We start from the raw sequence: 21,876 nt of genomic DNA, 5'->3' as shown, positions 1-21,876 counted from the left end.
AAATCTCATTTCCCTCTTGCAATACGGAATGGGAAACTGAACCAGTGTTTCATTTGGCTGAATAAATATATATTCGCAATGAAATATTCCTTTTTCCATATCTGTTATTTTTTTAATAGGAGCTCAAAAAAATTATTTTTATCTTCCGTCTTTTTATTTGTGCAGTTTTCAACAGGATAAAATTCTTTGGTACTCACCCAAGCACGTAACAAAAGATAAACGAAATGTTATCTAAGTGATCTTAATTAGTCTTACTCTCTCCATTCTTTAGACACACTGAAAATGTTTTCAAGCATTTCCGTATGCTAAAATTAAACTAAGATGAGGGCAAAATAATTCATATCATTTAAATTTGACGGAAAACCGAAATTAGATATTTCTTGTGTGATTCTGCTTCCACGTGTAACAGAGAAAACATATTTAACTTCCTTCTTACTCTACGTTATTAATATTATTATTATAACATAGTACCTTGCAAGCCACCGATAGGGTCTGTGGTAGGGGGTGAATACACACCAGACTAATTTTGAGCCGAATACTTTTCCCTTAACCGCGGTCGAACAGCGTTTTTCTGATCCTTTATCATTTGTGGTAAAAATGGCCCCTTAATTTTATCTGTTCTACGCTTAATCTCTCTCATTTTATTGACATGATATCTCAATACCATTCCAATAAATCCTCATTTTTTTGTTAGCTTATCCACATATTCCCCGTTTATATTTCACCCAGGAGCGATCGTGAGTGAGTGTTAACGCCAAGGTATTTAATTGAGTCTACACATTCCATTTCGGTGTTCCCAATGCAGTCGACGTTCGGGTGGGAATTGATCTTTTTGATAGCATAACATTTAAAGCAGGTTTCCTGTTATTTAATTCAACATCTATGGCGACGAAACATTAACGTCTGGACACATTTCTTGTGCCCTGACAAAATGTTTTTCGGGGCAGAGATACAAGGCAGCGAGATGCGGCTCAAATCCGTACACCACATTCCCACAATGCCACAAAGGCTGCCACGTGGGCTTGTGGCGGAGGGTGTTAGGACAACAACCATTAATGCATAAATACATAACAGGCAGCCTATGACTCAAGTTCTATTGCGAGGAGGCTGTATTCACCAGATTACGGAAAAAAATAGATGAGTTTTCTTCATAATTTTGGAGAAAACACTGAAATGGCGACAGGAATTTATGATTGCACAGCTTCAAAATGCTGATAAGGACCAAAAACTTCGCATTGCATCAGGTTTAAAGCGCGCCACGACCTGGGTCCTTTTGCGCCATAAAATTTACACGGACCAAGTGCGGCGATGGCAAAAAAGCCTAGTCATTTGGGTTGGATTCGGCAATGCAATTTCAACGATTCGGCGGAAGAAGAGGACCGCGAAGAGGGTCACCTCCTCCCCCTCCTCCTCACTCGCCCCCCCCCTCTTCCCACCCCAAACATTATCCGCAGCGGCGACGCAAAACACAAGAATAACGACGCCGGCGCCCGAGAGCTGAGGAGGGCACATTTTGGATTTAGTGACTAACGAACGGTGCGGACGAAACCCTTTTCTTTTTAATATGGCACCCGCAAACTAAGGGAGAGGATTTGGGATATTCATTTGCGGGCTCGGGAAAGGATTTTTAAACGGCCACGGAAAGGAATGTGGGAGAAGAAATCTTCATCTGCGCAATATTCTGCAAGCTGCAGCTAGAACGGGTGGCGGGGGGTGTCAGAACACCAACCATTTTGGTATAAATATCAGCTCACACACACACATGTATATACATACATACATATACATGTATTTATACCATATACAGTATAAATTTACAGTATACATTTATACATATACAGTAATCAACCCGAAGGTCGGTTTGGTAGGTGATGATAGAGTTCACCCAGTACTAAGCCCTATACGGCGTGTCAAATTCAAACATCAGGGTAGTAGGGGGGCCGGTGCCTTTCCCAGGATGATCTGGTAGCCGAAAAATCACAGCTTGGGGTGGAGCTGTGCCCAGAGAGGCTTGCCCGCGAATGGAACCCGGGCCCTCTGGTAGTCCAACGCTCTGGACTACCGCGACCCACATTCATATATATATATATATATATATATATATATATATATATATATATATATATACATACACACACACACAGACACACGTAGAGTTTGAATGAACTCATTAAATTTCGCTTTTAAATGAAAAATATTCCAGTGTTCTGGGTCGATTTGTTATGATTGCGTATCGTTCGATGGAAGAAAGGACACATGAATCAGTCTTTGGCAAGAGGCAACTCAACGGGACGAGTAAAAAATAATGCGGCACACGAAGTGGTAATGACTATGCAAAGGTTAAAGTAAAGGCTTTGGATTATAGTACAATTAAACGGAAGGGGTAGTGTAGGGGGAAAACACGCTCACAATGGCACCAAGCATAGCACAACCAAATAATCTCCAACGGACGGCATACTTCTTCACTCAGTCATTGTTACCAGACAAGTAAACTGTTTGATGGAGAAATTAAATTATCTCTTCTTCAATACCCGCAAAAAAAAGAAAGCCATGCTTCTGGGCTCATCAGATTCAAAGGGTTAAGAGATGGGGATCACGGCATCTTAGAAGAAACGATGTTTCAAAATTTACACAAATGGAGGAAATGAACTTTTATTGGTTATTGTTCATTATAAGATGTTTAAAACTTCATGACTGACATTTTTGAAAAGCATTCAAAAAGGAAGGAGAGGATGGAAAGAAATAATAATACCAAGTTTTATAAAAGAATTGTACCATCAAAAACCCTTCGAGCAGTCAAATTTGGAGAGCAAAATTGAACGACAAAAAAACCTTCCTTGACCAACAGATAACGCTAAGTAACAATAATACACGCATTATACACGCGGTCAATGTCCGGAGTGGTTTCAATCAATCACTTGAATGAGATAATGAGTGGTAAAAAGAGTTGAAGTCCAGTTCATATTGAGTGTGAGAATTTGACTCACGAAACGTAATCAAATTTGGATTCAAGCACATGCGCAGGAACGGGTCCATTTAGTGCTCGAAAGATGACCCATTCTTATCTTTTGAGTCGAGGTCGTTGAATCCTCCATTCAGATGCGATCGGTTCTCGTGCTCTACTGCCGCGAGTGTCCACACATTACAACACCCTCGGGAAAAAAATGAAAGTAGTTTTCGATAAACCGCAACATAAGATACGTAGATGTATTCAATAAATTTTAGAAACCCATTTATAGCATTAAGAGCGTAACCCTACTTCGTAGTTTTGCAGCAGATTCAAAACATTACAAAAAGGATTACAAGATTACTCTACATCGACGTAAGAGAAGTGAAACACCTACTGATTGGTAGAATTTAAAGGATTATCTCATAAAATGTTGGCCCGCCTTAGATAGAGTATGCCAACGGTTCAGCCACGAAATATACCATGGATAGTCAGATAGTAATCGCCACGAAGGAAATGGCGATCCCTTACCAGAGTGTAGGGGTGGAATCTACTTCGTGATTCGTGGTCGCCGTTCGTAGTCGGACAAGGGCTGACCTCATACTACGGCGAGTGGTTTGAGAGACCTTCTTCAATGTAATTAGTTGAGGCGTGGTTCACATTTTTCGTTTGAGAAAATGGAATCGGTTTCTTGACAAGTCAACCCCCTCGGGGATTCTAAATGGTCCGTATAAAAAGCGGGATTATGAAGTAAAATATCTAAGGAAGAAACATATTTATACATGTAAGAACACAGGTGCGGGAGAAGCATCCAGGCCTGGTTACTAAATATAAAGACGCTTTTCTGGAGCCTAGACCAGAACAATGATCACTAGTCTGCAATGTTCCAGATGGTATCATAAAATGAATAAAATCACTTCGGTTAAATAACTTGAAAAAGGATGGGCAATGAAGGAATTTAACCACAAATTCCGATTAAGTTGTTCTGAGTATCTACTACCCTCATTCATTTTACAGATTATACATGCGTAGTTACTCGTACATTATATTTCGTTTTAATATTACATTATTTACATTATGTAAGATCACATTGACTGATTAAAAAATTTCAATATTCCTACATGACTGAGCATGAAGAAGACAAAACATTCTTCAAACGCTAAAAAGAATGTTCGCTAATATTGCATTCATCAAACGAATTTAATAAAACATTCATGCTAAATGTGTTAATTTTTCTATCATTTGATTTATTTTTTTAAATATCATGCCTTAATATGATCGATCCTTCAAAATCTGAAGTGTATTTTCACTATTCCCATTCGATTGTGAAAAACTAAGGTAATCTTAGGACATCGATAACTTATTAAATGAAGATGTCAACAAGCCCGTATCTTCTTCTATGTTCATCGTGACTCCTTTATAAATCCAAGACGCCAAGCGTCTAAATAGAAAAACATTAAAATGGAGAAAAATAGAAATGTTGATTATTTACTCATTCGTTATAACTTCTATTTTTCTACTAGTGGGTAGTATATAATTTAGGAATATTTCGAATGGACACAGGCCGAACACAGTTACATTTCTTAGCCTCATCTAACAAGGTACAACCTGACAACCTACACTATGGACCATTAATCCTTTTTTTTAATTCCTTTATATTTTTTATCTCCCTTCATTCCGTCCAACATGCTTGTCTTATCCTGATCCCTTCATCGTTTGCCTAGCATTCTCCCCGGTCTTCAACATTCCATTGTCATCAGAATGCTCTGCTACCCACTTTCTCCTGCCTAGCACTTCCTCGTTCATTTTTCTTTCCGACCATTTTACCTTTCCTTTCTTATATTTTCCATTATTTCTTTAAGATTTTTACTTTATTGCAGTCCTACTTTTCAGGCGTGATGCCTGAGTCTTTGTTTCTCTGTGACTCATTTTTATTATAATTATAGTTTGTTTTATTAGTTGATTTTATTATCCATAATAATTATATACAGTATATTTCTCAAATTATTTTATTTTTTAAGATTGCCATATTATTTTTTGCACATAAAGGCACCTGAAAAGACGCTATGTTGTTTTTTGGTTAAAGGATGCGTCAATCGAAAAAGTTTTAAACCCCTTTCCTTTCAACTAATCTTATTCCGTTTCCTTTCACAGAACAATTGTGATTATCACGGTTTTGTCGCTGTACATGAGAAACATTCATCTGCCTCTTCCGAATTTCGAGAAAGACAATAAAACACGGTCCTACTACCCATTATTTCAAATATTTCCGGTAAGTAAACAAGGAGATCCATTAATAAACAGAAAAAGAGGACGTTAGGAGAAACATTTAATCATAACATTGTATTCATCATAAAGCAACCCATGCAAACTTCGAAATTTTTCAACACAACTGGATAAAATACGACATTTACAATGTTTATTCTAAGGACAACTAATTATTTCCTAATTTCAAAAGATCAATAATACATTGATATTGTCTCAAAGTTTGACGAAGAACGCTTGTGTATATCAAACTATCGTCTCACCTAAAAATTAAAGCACAAGTAACCCAGTTCCGATTCTTGTTATAGTTACATGAAAGGTAACAAGGTTCACATCGGAATCAAATTAGAATACGTACGAGTATGACACAATTTCAGATTTATATCGCTGCTTTGCGATTGCTTTTTATATTCGGTGTATGTCGGCAACTGCGGTGAGCTCAAGTTATTTCGGATATTTCAGAATATCATCACGATTGCCAACGACAGAACAGATGAAGGACCTTGGCAAATCTGTAAGCATGATGAAAATCAAAAATTTTGCTTATGTCATGCATCAGAATATTACTAAGTCAGCCAGTCCTGGTATTTGAGACTTAAATTAAGGTTATCAGATACCTCCGGTTAGTCCCTTTAACTTTCAGGGCTCTCTGTTATAAAAAAACTACCCGAGATACAGTTTTCCTCCTCAAAATTGGGTTGACTTTTAAGTTTAGCGTCGATATAAAAAAAATTATATTAATACATTCCCAAAGAGCGTAATTATAAGTACAAATCTTTTAGAAGTAGAATTAGCTATCGCTTTTATTTAGTTTTCATCGCAGCAAGAACATTTCAAATATTCTTTTTAATAAAGGTATCATCAAAATGGCGAGAAGCCAAAAAGCATTCACTCTTTTAATGTTATTATTACAACATCCACTTGTGTTTCTGAGCGCAGTAGCCCAAAGATGATTATCTTCTATGTATTTCATTAACAAAAGCAACACGTAATGATTCTCTTAAAGAAATTGCTATATTCATCTTCAATGTGTTTCCCAAGAGTCAAGAAAGAGGTAAATCCCTTTTTCTCACCTGAAATCGGGAGAGTCGGCTCATTTCATTAAAATACTTAGAAACCAAAACGTAAAAAATTATATTCTTTTAATTTATAAAAAAATTATGATTAATATGCCACTTATGGCATATTAATCATTATTTTTTTATAAATTTTGCTATGATTCTCAGTGGAATAACCTAACAATAAGATTCCTCGATTTATTTATTTAATACAAACAAAAAGAGTAAAGATTCTCTTAGTGATTTTCTAATGGTGAATTTCTCATATCCAAAACCCTAATGATACCATTACGTATGAAAATTCTCACAGATATTCTTGTTCAAATATTTGCATGGATACGCAAACAATTACTGCTCTTTCGCACGCTCGTTTTCACCCCATAAGTGAACTTTCTTAAAAATGAGACCTAGTTCAATGAACGTCTAATTCCCCACAAACTTGTGTCGCTAAGTTTCATGAAAACCCTTAGGAGCCCTGTCGACAAAAAATTTGTATGCATATGCTTAAATTATGACTGCTCATATTGGAGTATTTGATACGAACGTCTTATTATAGACGCATCGACGTGACCGCCTAGTAGAAGGAGCATTCAGCTACAGATCGCTGAGTCCCTAGTTAAAATCGGGATGGATAGCACAAGCGATTTAACTTTCCGTACGACGAAAATTTGGGAAAACACATGAGTCCCCAACTTCACTACATGCACTAATGTTGGGAAGAGGAAATTCTTGTGCACCATTGTTTTTACTACCTTAGAAAACCATTTTATTTTCCCATATGCTTCGCTTATAGGCCACCAACAGCTACCTCACCGCCTGAATTCACCTCCATTTTACCCTCTTAATCTGTCCTACAGTATTTTTCAAACATTTCTTCAGTTAACAAAATCATCCGATGGCCGAATTTCTTCAGCATTTACGCCAACTGTTCGATCATTCTTCTACATTTTCCTGGTCAAAAAAAACTACTACAACTCGTCCTCAGAATGAAAAGGAAATAAAAAAAATCACAAATTTTCACTGGGGAAAATTATACCAAGTAAGATTATATGAATACTTCTTTATTTTGTTACCCCACGCTGCATTTCTACTTGTATTTTTCAGTATAAAAGGAATTACTCAGCAAGGGCAGACTTATTCAATAATTAACTACGACTTAAACATGAAATCCATATAATTTGAAACTTACAAATACAATAACTATTGCAAAATAAACTCATCTGGGGACCAATCATATGATGGCAGTTATTATCATGGAGCCTTCCCATGGACTACAACCTTGACGTGGTGGAAGGGCTTGTGCGTTTCGATGACCCCTAGAGCTGTGCTGGTGGGAGCAATGATAATTTCTCCTTGTAGGGTCACCCATGCTAGATAGGTCGAAGGTTAGGAGTCATACGAAAGGTAGTCCACGCAGCGTCTGTTCCTCAGTGAGGCGCCTGCAATGGCGTCTGCCCCCAGTGGGGCGGCCATTGAGTGATGGTGTCACGTTAAAAACACTATTGAGGAAGGCAACGGGAAACCACCTCAATTATCATTCCCAAGAATATAATGATGGGCAATAAAGAGAATATGAGTCCTGGCAACTACGGGACACGGCCCAATCGGCCGTGTGTCGTGCCCGGCAGCGGGGGAGGCAAGGCTTCCTCGGTCGTCATCTCACGAAACCCTTGCAAGGGTAAACCGAAAACAGCAGGATAGAAGACGTAGTGGAAGAAGAAGACCAAATTAGTTAGAATAAGAACGTGGAATGTTAGGACAATGATGAGGACAGGGAAACTGGAGAATATTAAGTGAGAGATGGAAAGGGAAAAAAAAGATATTTTAGGTATTTTAGGTCTATGCGAGGTGAGATGGAAGGATAGCGGGGATTACTGGAGTGATAGTTATAGAATAATATACAGCGGTGGTGACGAGAGCCAACGAGGGGTTGCCATAATATTACATAAAGAGGTAGAAAGAAGCGTAGTCAACATAGAACAAGCAACGGATGGAATGTTAATAGTAGAAATAAAAGCAGAACCAACGAACTTGGTCATTGTTCAGACATACATGCCACCGAGCAATCATAAGGAGGAAGAATTCGATAGGATATACTATCAGTTAGAGGACATAATTGCGTGTGTTCCTGCAGAGAAACATTTGATAGGGATGGGGGATTGGATTGCGACGGTAGGCGACGGGACGGGCGAAGAGGCTTTCAAAAGGGGGAGGGAGTTGACGACAGGGACGTTGAGTAAGGATGTTAAGAAAAGACTCGTAAAAACTTTGATATGGAGCGTAGCTATGTACGGCGCGGAAACGTGGTCATTGAAGCAGGAGGATAGACGTAGATTGGAGGCTTTTGAAATGTGGGTGTGGGGAAGAATGGAGAAGGTGAAATGGATCGAGAAGAAAAAAATGAGGAAGTGTATGGTGGGCGAAGAGAGAGGGGTTTTTTTGGGAAAAATCCTAAGAAGGCAGGAAAACTGGATTAAGGGTGTATTGACCGGCAGTGGGTTGAAGACTGTAATAGAGGGGAGAATGTTAGGCAAACGATGAAAGGAAAGGAACAGGATAGGGATGTTGGACGGGATGAAGGGAGGAAGGAAGTACTCAGAGATGAAGAGGGGCCTGATGTAGAGTAGGATACTGGATGTTGTGTTTTGTAAGGAGTCACAAAATATTTATTTGGTAGCTGTGTCCATCCAAAAACCTACCTTAACTGGTAGATTAATTAATAATAATTATCGTAGAGACGCACAGCAAGAAGTAATTCCTGTAATTACAAACCAAGTGCAATTTAATAAGTGCATTTCATTTGTCCATACAACGGAGATTCTGTCGTGAGGCTTCCAATCGACTACACCTTCGACCCTCCACACATTACCGTTGACTCCAGTCCTGCTCTCTGGATTGGCTTTCGCTGGTTTCAATTGCATATTCGGGAAGGAATAAAGTTTTTTAATAGTATGTTTTCTTCTTACTAGGTACTGATTTCAATGGCGTTTATGTGGACACTGTGCGCCATACTGACGGCCGCCGATATCTTCCCACCGGAAGACTTAGCGCGTACCGACATGAAAACGGGCATCGTCGCGGGCGTCCCATGGTTCCGATTGCCATACCCCGGTAAGTAAAACTAATTGTGTGCACGTATTCCCCAATTGAGGATATAAAGAGAGAAATTCAGTCATGTTCGACCCGACTAGAGGTAAACGTCGTGCAATTACTATCAATGGAAAACAAATCAACTCTGTGGGATCCATCTATCCCCTAAAGTATATGAGAGAATTTCATGTTCGTTCCGCAAAAACAGTTTTCAACCAACAGGCCATCGTCGCTATTTGAATAAGTTATTTACAAGTTGTACACAATAATTCGTTCCGTATTTATCCACCGACACCGGTAATAAGGAGCGAATTATTTTGGAAAAGATGAAGTTGTCATTTTAATAAGTATGTACGTAATTATTTTTCCGTGACTGCCTCTTTAAGTAAGCATAATATCTTCGATTGATGAAAAATGCAAACGCTGCTATTCCTTAGAGTACATGTATTTCAATCCGAATATGAAACAGTTATCTTTCACGACCTGTCACATATTTTTATACGAGGGTGGTCCCAGAAGTACCCGACCCAACAAAGAAAAAAAAATAAATATTTTGGAAAAAAATGCATTTATTTTTCAACATAATCTCCTTTAAGCTCTATACACTTTTCCCACCGATGCTCAATAAGCTCGGTACCCTTTTTATAATAAGAATTGTCTTGCTCCTCAAAATAACCATTAACTGCCGACATCACTTCTTCACAGTTGGAAAATCTTTTATCACCGAGCCATTTTTTCGAGTTAGGGAACAGAAAATAATCCGAGGGGGCTAAATCTGACGAAGAGGGTGCATGAGGCAGCAATTCAAACTTTAATTCATGAATACTGGCCATTGCAATAACGGATTTGTGAGCTGGTGCATTGTCTTGATGAAACAACACTTTCTTCTTAGCCAAATGCGTCCACTTTTGCTTGATTTCTTCACTCAAACCTTGCAATAAGCTCGCACAATACTCGTCGTTGATAGTTTTTCCATTTTCAAGATAGCCAATGAAAATTATCCCACGCACATCTCAAAAAACCGACGCCATGGCCTTGCCTGCAGATGACACGGTCTTCGCCTTCTTTGGAGACGGTTCTCCCTTTTGAATCCATTGTTTTGATTGTTCTTTTGTCTCGGGTGATAAGTAATGGACCCATTTTTCATCTATGGTTATGAAACGGCGCAAAAATTCTGCTTTGTTGCTGTGAAACTTTGCAAAACACTCAACACTCAACTATCTTACACACAGCTTTCTCATGTCCAAATTTTCAGTTAACATGCGATGTACCGCACTTTTTGAAATGCCCACTATATCTGCTAGCTCTTGCACTTTCAGTCGACTTTGTGGATTGTATGCACCGTTTCTGGAGTTGTCACCTCATTTGGTCGACCAATACGATGCTCGTCTTGACAGCTCGTATGGCCTCGTTTAAACTGTGCTACCCAATATTTTACTGTTGTAAACGAAGGAGCAGACTCACCCAGAGTAGAATCCAGTTCAGCTTTTATATTGGTTGGGCTGAGGCCTTTTAAATAAAAGTATTGTATCACAAAACGATGACTAATTTTCTCCATTTTCACAAATTCAATGAAAAAGTTCACTATTGATGGCTGCCAAACAAATATTAAACAACGTCCCATATTCAAACTTGAAGCATATGCTTTATAGATTGTGTACTTTCTAATTAAGTGATATTTTTCAAACAACTACCGCCATCTCTACGTGAGGCCGGGTACTTATGGGACCACCCTCGTAGACGTGAACTCAGTGATGTCCTTACTTTTATGTGCCGCGGGTCTTAGGAGTGCTTTCATAAGGCATCGATGGGTCATACCAAGGTTTCATATCTTGATCTTTCAATACTTCTTCGATTGGAATCATAAAATGAAAAAACTTATTCATCAAATTCTCACATTTATCACAGTCGAGTTTTAAATATGTTTCACTTCAAAAGTCGTTCAAGTCCCAAATCAATCAAATACTAAATAGGCGACCTTTCGCAGGCATGATCAGGCTGCATCTTGAGTACCGCTACTTATTGGCATCCATTTCTCAGGATTTTCCGTCATCGGTACGCTTAAACATTTATTTCAGTGGCTGACTGATTGTTGGCTGAAATTTAAGGACCAAAAAAATACTGTAATCAAGTTCAATGCCCATGAGCTAAAACCTATGTGAAAAACAATATCCCTTTTGAGTTACATTCCGTAATTCATTATTTTCAAAAGGATCTAAATGTGTTGGAAAAAAAATAATTAATTTTATTCTTCATTAGCCCAATATTAAATTACAAATGGAGCCTACACATGGAGCAATTCATATTTTCCATAAAAAAGTTGTAAGCACTGCAATCCAATAAAATTTTAGCGACGCGGTAAAATTTCCAAACTTGCCGCAAATCAATACGAAGTGTCGAACAGGTATATATATTTTTTTATAACTCCAAGGACAATGGGGATGGCCAACCGTAAGTGCAGCGGCTGTTGTTGGCATGCTGGCGGGAGTGGTTTCCGGATCCATCGAATCTGTAGGCGATTACTACGCGTGCGCGAAATTTTGTGGTGAGTATAAACATTAATTCTTTCTTCAGTCCAATATGTTCAATCGAATTTTCAAGAAAAGAGGGAAGTTTCAAAAGGGTCTTAAAAATATATCGTGAGCAGTCACGCGCACGAGAGTAAATTAATGCACACTTGAAGAGAATTTCACTTTTTTTATCGTTTAACTCTCCCCCCAGTACACGAACCTTAACCTCATTCGGTATTTGAGACGTATGTCGTCATTCTGTGCGTTGGTCTCAAATCTCCGTCAAGTCAAATATTCACAAGATCGGCTAACCACTAAAGAAATCCATGAATTTTCGAGTACGCTTGAAAAAGGGTTCGTAATTGTACACATTAGTTTTTTTAGACAATTCAAAAGAAGTTATTTTTTGTGCATGTCTTTTCGTAAAGTAGCAAGTATTAATCTATTTAACAAACATACTTGCTACTGTATTCACTCTTGCATTCGCAAAATTTATATTTTCAAACAAATTCTGAAAATTAATCAATACATAAGTTCATAGACATTAAATGTTCACATGCTTAATTCAAAATATAATATTCGAAGGCCGCAGGATGACAACTTTAACGCCAATCTCTTCATATACATAAGAATGTGAATACCATGATTGTTCGCTTTAACCGAACCTGAAGTATATATGGTTAAGGTGAAACATCTTCGCCATTTTAAAACTTTAAAAAATTTAAATAAGCTATCTGGTCACTTGGTCGCTCAGAGAATGTTCCTTCCTGAAAAAAAACCGATTTTTTGCAGGACATATAAATACATAAATTGAGTTTTTTTTCAAAGATCGAAATTCCCTAACCTATCCCGGTTTCCTCAGTTTTCCGGAATAGCGAACACCATGATAAATATTTCACTCGGGAAATTCAGTTTTGTCTCTTGATTCGAAAGGAAATCAAATATTAAGATTTCGTTTCGATCAGAGGTGAATTTTTTAGTCCAAATCATGGGATTTCGACTTGATTACTTAATAGTGTGGCGTGGTAGTCCAGTGGAATGGAGCACTGGAATACCGACCGAAGGGTCTGGCTTCGATCCTGGGTGACACCTCGGAGCACCCCCAGCTTTTCCGAATCTATGTGATTTTTCGGGTTTCAGGTTAACCTGGGAAACCACAGACGCCACAAGGGAAAGAAACTGCCCCCCTTCCTCATACCCTGATTTTGTGATTTCAATGGGCTCAATCAACCCTAGGATTGATATCTGCGATGGTCAGGAATGGTGAAATAAAACAAGCACTACTTAAATAGGTGTCTTTGGCTGTCAATATCCCTTACATATCGTTGTGTTCTCGTCAATAACAATGTAACGTGGGTCTGGAAATCATTTTTTTTGTGTCTAGCTATATTCTTAAGGGTTTTCGATGTATCTACGAGGGTCATCCGGAAAGTAGTACCCGTTCGTGAAATAAAGACACAAAAGTAAATATTAACAAACATAAAAAATTTTATTTGAAAGAGGATACTTTAAACTACTTCTCAACATAATCTCCAAGCAAATTAAGGCATTTGTCATAACGTGTGACAAGTTTCTGTATTCCTGCTGCATAGTCCTTCGCCGCCAGCTCATTGAGATACGCGAGGGACCCATCTTGCACAAATTTTTGCATAATGCAGATGGTGTTTAACAATTTCATGAACAATTGTTCGAGAAACATTGGGAAAATGCTCACAGATGTCATCAATTGTGACGCGCCGATCGTTCCTCACGAATTCGTCAACTGAGCTCACCAGTTGGTCTGTAATGACAGACGGTCTCTCCGAACGCTCATCGTCGTGTGTGTTCCCCCTCCCCATGTTGAAGTTGCGACACCACCGCCGAACAGACGACTCGTCCATTACATTGTCTCCATACACCTCCTTTAATTGGCGATGAATATCATATGGGCGAACGTTTCTTGCATTGAGGAATTTAATCACTGCCCTCACTTCACAACTGGCGGCGTTCTCAATTTTTTTAAACATTGTAAACAATCACAGAAACAACACAGGCAATGCTAGCGTCACGCAACTTGGCTCAGAGAAGGCAGACAAGCCACTGAAGCTATCTGACCTCGTCCAGCGGCTACTCGCGTCGTCAGCACTTCATGCGGCACGAACGGGTACTACTTTCCGGATGACCCTCGTAGTATATGTAGTTGAAGACTTGGATCAACCGTAGAGCTTCGTTCGGGTGTATAACTGTAGAGTTAACTTGATGGTGCTGCTGGAAAACTAGACGATTATACTGGGATCGCTCATGACTTCCATTCATCTTCCACAGCCGTTCCTCCTCCCCCGATGCACGCAGTGAACCGCGGCATTGGGACCGAGGGCTTAGGATGTCTGATCGCCGGACTTTGGGGCACCGGCAACGGAACCACCAGCTTCAGCCAAAACATTGGCGTCATAGGAGTCACCAAGGTAAGCTCAAAGATGTTTCCATCCCTTGTCTCTTAAACGGAGGGCTAGCGTAAACTTTCCCCGTTAAAGCCACATACTGATACCTTCGCAAGTAACATTGGCACCATACAAACGAGAAAATAAATCATTGATGCCTGCTCTTTGTTTTGATTCTTTTAAAGTTTCCTTTCCTGATAGGAGTCTTGGCCGGAAGGCGAAAAATCAACCGCAAAAGTCCAGGAATAATCCTGATGTATAAGGATGGTAGGATTAACATTCTAAGTTTCCTACCTATCGAATCGAATTCTCATCATCTGTATCATGCCAGATTTGCAGGGCAACAATGAGGCAATGCGTCGGTGGCGGCATTTTAGTGCACGGGCAACATGCAGCTCCACACTTCCCTTTTACTTTTTAATGCTAAATTCAAAGCAATAAGTTTTTGAATTCTGGGATCTTTTACACGATATAATCAAGATCTTAGACCTAGTAATTAGGTAATATACATTTGATAAAATAATCGGTCACGAAAATATATATAGAATTACAGGATAATTTTTAACAGAAGTTATTTTTGAGAATAAAATTAGCAAAATTTTAATTGAGTAAAAACTCAAGATTCCATTGTACTTCGAATCTAAACATTAAGTGAAGAAAGAATACGTAAAACGCATTGTGTGCCTTACGTCAATATCGTAGTGGGTCAGCCGAAAAGGGTAGGCAAAGGAAGGACAGAGACAGTTTTTACATATTAATTATAAAATGACCATTTCTTATACTCCAATGTTTGGAGTAGACTGTGTGTGTGTGTGTGTGAGTGGATACCAATGGCTCGCGTGCCAAGATACCACCGTGGGTTAAGTTAGCCATCAGGGCAGTTCAGTCAGTATCAGAATAGGACCTCATTGAAGTAATGAATGAATCTGAGTGAAACCTGTGCTGCCATCTGTGAGCAAAAAATGAAATAATTTTTCTTTTTATTAGTTTTTTCGATCTAAAAAATTTCCAGAAAAATATGCCCGAATCGGGCCTAGCCTTTATTACTTTCGGAATGTTTACTCAATTTTGGCAAAAAAAATTGAACCCCCTACCCCGTAGCGCCTTGGTGTGATGTGTACTGCAACAAGCAAATTATTTTTCGTATGCATATATATAAAAGGATATGAAGTCTATCAAATCACCTCAACAAACATGAAAATCCTATGCAACTCAAACGGATGTCTCAGTAGAACAATCCTACATCAGAGGGAGAATTTCAGTATTCACTAAGGATTTCCTGCCTACAAATTTGATTTTTCTCTGGAGTCAAGAAGCCAAATAAATTTCTATACAAAGAAGGACATTTAATAGAATAAATTAAATGAAAAACACATGTGCACCTAAAATACCCACACTATGCAAAATATCTTATTCTCCCTATGGGATTTTCAAGAAATTCCACAAAGTTTGTCCAACTTGAAAGCAAAGTCAAATGAGACAAATATTTCATTGATCTGGAAACATGGATGAGGTTGAGGCTAAGGTGTAACATTTAAGCAAATAGCAAATTGAATTCTGAAAAAAAATGCATTTTTCAATTCACCCTTAGTATACACACCTATTGTGGATACAGTACACAAAAAGGATACCATCAATTATAATTTTTGCATCAATTTCATCAAGTAACTGAGAGTGATAAGTCCAAGAATAATGGTTAGTATAACATGTAGAAATGACTGGATGGACTGTGAAATCCATTGGCAAGTTTTTATGACTATGATTTCCAGTAATCCTCATTTTCCATTCCCTAGATGATTAAATGCTATGGCAAAAATGTCTCATTGAGAGTAAGTGCACTTCCATCGCTCAAAAGCCAGGGGCGCTGGTCAATTCAACCTTTCCTTAAAACCATCGCCAAAACACATGCTCTGAGGAAAATGAAGGAAATACTATAAACAGCACCTGCCTTGTATTTTATGTTCCAGGTTGGGAGCCGAAGGGTTGTACAATGGGCTGGAGGAATAATGATGGTAATGGGCGTGTTTTGCAAAGTGGGCTCTTTCTTCATCACTATTCCGGGCCCAGTCATCGGAGGAATATTCTGTATCACATTTGGGATGGTAGCCGCAGTAGGTAAGCCCATATGTCAATAAAAAAGAGACTTCATTCTAGAACCAAAATTACTTTCCCTGTAGTGTACATTTTTGCATAATTTTAAACATTTAGCAGACACTAATTGAATTTTACATAATCACTAGTTCCAGCATTCAGGGATGTTTAAAACATCAAATAATTATTGAAATATTCAAACTAAGTGATTGGTGATAACTGATCTTCGGCAATTTAAGAAGAGAAGCCAAAAAATGTTCAATAATAGATTACCTCATAACATTATACCCATATAATAAATGAATGATAACCAATCATACAGCATTAATGTTTGAGAAAGAGCTATGAAATAAATTCTATTCTTGGGAAACGCAAATAAATAAACCCAAGAGAAAAAAATTAACTTTAAATTAATGACAAGTATATATTTTCAGGTATATCAACACTGCATTTTGTGTCACTGAACTCCTTCAGAAATATGTACATAATCGGTTTCTCCATATTCTTTGCACTGGTAAGTTTTATGCATAATAGTTCTTTCAAAAATCATTATTATAATAATAAATGTCAATTTTCAGATGGATTGCAAATTTTTCATATGATGTCCTACCATTTGTTTCAATTGCATGCATAGCAGAAAAAGAGAATCTCTCTAGTCATTCAACCCACCAGATTTTTTTAAACTTCAGCCTATGATTGATACCTTTTGTAGCAATCATTTTTAACTTGGAAAATCAAATATTAATAAGGGAGAACCAATTTTTCCAAGTCCTGCATTCCGTTAAAATTATTTATGTAATATATTTTTTTTCTAAAATCTTACCTTAATTTATGCATGCACTTTCAAGGTTCTACCTCAATGGATGAATGACCACCCAGATGCCATAAAAACAGGAAGTGAATTTATTGATCAACTGTTGTCAGTTCTGCTCAGCACCAGTATGTTTGTGGCTGGTTTCATTGGATTTGTCTTGGACAATACAGTTCCAGGTACTGAAATAACTGAATGAGAAAAAAATATCTTGTTCAGCAAGTCAGTATAAAATGTAATATATTATTAGCTATGCATTCCATAAAAAATAATTAAAGCTCTTCTTTCAAAGACAATGATTGCTCCTGATAGGAATACAAATACTAAATTAAAGAATCAAAATGTGAGGCACAATTTAGGAACATAATTTATCATATCCCACACAGCATATGATATCACTTGGAAAGTGAAAGTTGATATTGAGAACCAAAAAATCAAACCTTCTAAAAAGTTAGAAAGTTTGGCTGTGCCTCTGACAGCGGTATAACCACTTAAAAAATTAGTTACAAGTGATAGTGCTATAACTACAACAATTAGTAAATATAACAGGAAACCATATATTGAGTAGAAAATATAAACGAAATTCATCAAATTTATAAAATAGAAACTCCTTTGAAGTGTGATAAAAATAATACAAATTTCTGTATGACACATTGAACATGTCAGAGAAATAACATTATTTTTCTCAAGGCTTGAATCTAAGCCAACAGGTGAATTTTTCAATACCGAATGTGACAAAAAACAGCAAGCTACAATCACTGTTATAACCATAAACAGCAGTTTATATCCATACAAATACAGTAACCAAGCATGTACTCTGAATGTAAAGATATCATGTGTACATCCTCTATCTTCTTTCCCCCATTTCAGCATACTCCTTTAAGAATGTGTCATAGCAGTAAACTGCCATTAACCCATTCACTTTAGAATCTTCTACAAAGTTATGCCTTCTGTTTATTTTTAATGGTGTAGCTTTTCATCAATTCAGATAATATTTGAACAATTAAGGGCTTACCTATCCTTCATTTGGATATCTGGAACTTTTTCCCTAAAATCACTAAAATGAATGACCAATGACAATAAGAGAGATTTAGTTTTATTCACAAGTTCTATCAGATCAAATTGACAATTCTACAGTATTCATTCAGGGTATTCTACCTATTAAATGTAGTTTTGGATGGTCCTTAATGACTACTTATTTTTAATTAATTTTAGAACTTCCTCTTTCTTTGCCCTATATTATTACTTTCTTATTTTCTTGGCAATTTCTACATGCCTTCATGCTCTCTAAAAATCCTTCCTCAGTTCCACTTACCCCACAGTCTCCTTTCTACTAATGCCTTCAAGATTACCTTTCAATATTAACTCCATCCACTTCTCTGCTTTTTTTCTGATTTCCCCAAGTAAATTCCTCTCTTCCTCTACCCTATTTTAATCTTCAGCATTTGTTTTCCTCTTTGTCCAAGTTATTTTCTACATTCTTTTCCACAACCACATCACAAAAGTTTCTTTATCTATGCTCACCCCTCTACATAACTCTCTAATTGAAAGATATTAGAAATTACAATCAATTTTTCATGTTCTCTTTATTTGTTAAATTAGTTTGGTAGGCAAGGCTATTGATATATATATATATATATATATATATATATATATATATATATATATATATATATATATATATATATATATATATATATATATAAATTTATTTATATATATATATATATAAATTTATATATACATATTTTTCAATTGAATCTTAATGTAGGCTCACTTTGGTAGTTCACTCCTCTTCCAAAACTTATTCATTTATGATTAACCTAAGACTACATAAACCATGTTAAATCACTTGGATGGAGAACTAAGATTTTCCACAATGCATGACCTTAGGTAAGGACACACATATATATGTCTGAGCATGAAAAAGTAGCAATCATCTCCATTAAAAATTTCCAGGATCAGATGATGAGAGGGGTTTGACAAAATGGAAGCAACAACATGACACAACAACTGCTGAAGTCACAAGCAAGGTTGAAAAATGTTATAACTTACCAATTGGAATGGATATTATCAAGAGGTGAGTCATTAGGAATAATCTTTTAATGCTTCTCAATGTATGTTAAGAAATTGCTATTGAGGTGACCAGGGGATTCCTTATTAACTATGAGGTGGGGCAAAAACTATAGAGAAACCCATCCGAGTAACATTCATTAATCATACAACTGAAAGCAACAAGTGCTCAGGGAGACCCTGTGATTTTGTCCTTGGAATGGGATTGGCCGTCATGTAAACAACCATAAGGCATGTGTTTCACTGCAAGTAATGCTTGGTATGAACCCTCTATTATGCCCATTGTTTTCTTCTACCTTTGTTGTAACTAGAATACACTGCTTTTATACATACATGATATTAATGGCATCCATAAATTGACATTATTCTGATTTTTATCTGAAATTAATTATTTCATCTGTAGATTTCTTTCATGAGAATTTTTCACTGTCCAAAATTATTTTAATTTTATTTAGGTGTATACTCTACTAAGGTTAACAATAATTCAGTAGGCTAAATGAATGAAAAAATGATACCCATTTTAAAAACTAACATTCCATTTTACAGGCACAAGATTCTGCAAAAAATTCCTTGCTTGCCAACAGGTGAAGGTTACATTCCAACCATTCCCGAAATAGTCAAATAAAAGGTTTAAAAAATGAAAAATATACTTTTTCAGCTGTGAATGTTCATCAATCAATATAAGGTTAATGATCTTTGGTATATATTACCATTGCTGTGCCATACACTCACTTCTAAGTCCAGTGGGTAAATGTTATATGCTCAATGAAAGCTACATTTAAAGAACAAATGAGCTTTTCAAGCCTTGAGAGATAACACAATGAAATGTCTCTGCTGTATTACTCTACATATCTTTTTCATAATATATTATTTCAATTTCTCATGTGCATTTCTCTCAATTAAAATTAAGCACCTTCACCGAATAATTCACGTTCACCTGGAGCTGAACTGGTGGGAGCATTAATATTTGCTCTTGGGAGGGTCACCCATGCCAGATAGGTCAATGGGTAAGAGCTGGATGAATTGTACTCTTTGCAGCATCTGTTCCGAAGTAACTGCAAATTGCATCTGACACCATTGGGGTGTCCATTTGAGTGATGGTGTCTCATTAAATACATCAGTGTCAGGAACCAATATAATTATTAACAATAAGGAAACATGATAGACAAAACTATTGGGATAAGTCCTGGCAACTACAGGACTAGGCCCACTTGGCTATGGGTGATTTTTGGCAGCAAGAGTGGAAAGGCTTTCATAGTTGTACTCACACAAACTCCTTGCAAATCAGAAGCGGAACGAAAAGTAAATCAGAAGTAGAAACAAAGAAGACAGCGAAGAGGACTGAAACAATTAGAATAGGGACTTGGAATGTTAGGACAATGCTGAGAACAGGGAAATTAGAAAATATGAAGTAGGAGATGGAGATTTAGATATTTTAGGGTTGTTTGAGGTGAGATGGCAGGATAGTGGGGGTTTCTGAAGCATGCAAGCAAAGGCAGGAAAGAAGCATAGGCTTAATTATAGAAACAGAGTAGATAAGTGATAAATGTAAAAGCTGAACCAATGAACATGGTCGTTATTCAGGTTCTCATGCCCACAAGCAATATGAGGAGGAAGAATAAGACAGGCTATACGATCAACTGGAAGTAATAATTGTGGGTGTTCCTGGAAGGAAATATTTGATTATGATGGTAGATGGAAATGCAGCAGTGGGCAATAGAAGAGGTATTATTTAGGTAGAGGAACATGGTTTAGGAATAAGGAAGCACTATTGGGAGGAAGCAATAGTTCTCCAGGAGATGGGATTTAATCATTGTGAATCCTTTGTTCACACCCCACAACAGACATATATAGAAAATTCCAGGGGATTTGAAAAGATAAGACTATATAGTGGTTAGGCACAGATGTAGGAACAGCATAATTAATTTTCAGAGTTTTCCTAAGGCAGATGTCAATTCAGATTATTATTTAGTACTAATAAAGGGTAATGATGAATTCAATGGGATAAAACACGGAAAATGATCAAAGAAATGGAATACATGTATAGAAGCATCTTTCAAAATGAGGAGATAGGATTACCAAGAGGAAATAGTAAAATTTATGAGTGAGGACATGTAGAAACACAGTACAAGAACACTGAGAATATACCAAAAAAGATATATCGATAGCCTCAAAAGAAACTATAAGAACAGTGTAAAGGAAAAGAACAAGGAAACCATGAATTAGGGATGAGATGATTAGTAAGATAAAGGAGAGAAGGAAATGGAAGAACTAAAACACTAAGTTGGGTAGAAGAAAGTACCAAAAACTAAACAAACGGGGCTGGGAAAATAAAAGGGCAAAGTAAGTTTGAAGAAGATATGGAAAGTTTAAAAAGGATGGCTGGAATTGGTGCAGTATGCAGAAAGATGAAAGCACTATTAGGAAATATGAAAGGGAAATCCATGTACACTATTAGAGATACATCAGGAAAACTACTATCTAAAACAGGAAAAATTCAAAAGGGATAGGAAGAACACAATGAGGATCTGTATGGTAAATACATTAGGCCAATAAGGTTAGACATAGAAAGAGAACATGACATAGATGAGGAAGCTCAGGTCCAGGCTAA

The 21,876-nt window shown here is 37.2% G+C and overlaps 1 protein-coding gene across 3 annotated transcripts in view; it reads left to right on the top strand.

Annotated features, from left to right (window-relative positions):
- LOC139696368 (solute carrier family 23 member 1) overlaps positions 1–20,104 on the top strand; it is a 145,375-nt gene extending 125,271 nt beyond the window's left edge. For 2 of the 3 annotated variants that reach the window (XM_071595114.1, XM_071595113.1), the window contains 9 exons: positions 5,102–5,219; positions 9,240–9,381; positions 11,792–11,905; positions 14,175–14,314; positions 16,258–16,405; positions 16,816–16,895; positions 17,230–17,371; positions 19,152–19,272; positions 19,812–20,104. In XM_071595114.1, the coding sequence (XP_071451215.1) occupies positions 5,102–5,219; positions 9,240–9,381; positions 11,792–11,905; positions 14,175–14,314; positions 16,258–16,405; positions 16,816–16,895; positions 17,230–17,371; positions 19,152–19,272; positions 19,812–19,890 (1,084 nt within the window). In that variant the 3' untranslated portion in view covers positions 19,891–20,104. The remainder of the gene's footprint in view (positions 1–5,101; positions 5,220–9,239; positions 9,382–11,791; positions 11,906–14,174; positions 14,315–16,257; positions 16,406–16,815; positions 16,896–17,229; positions 17,372–19,151; positions 19,273–19,811) is intronic. The other variant, XM_071595115.1, reaches the window with a different exon arrangement.
- Positions 20,105–21,876: the final 1,772 nt, after the last annotated feature.

The sequence above is a fragment of the Hetaerina americana genome, unplaced genomic scaffold (assembly GCF_022747635.1).
Source record: "Hetaerina americana unplaced genomic scaffold, ioHetAmer1.1.p SCAF_7, whole genome shotgun sequence".
Taxonomy (NCBI): domain Eukaryota; kingdom Metazoa; phylum Arthropoda; class Insecta; order Odonata; family Calopterygidae; genus Hetaerina; species Hetaerina americana.
This window is presented reverse-complemented; position numbering and strand designations above follow the sequence as displayed.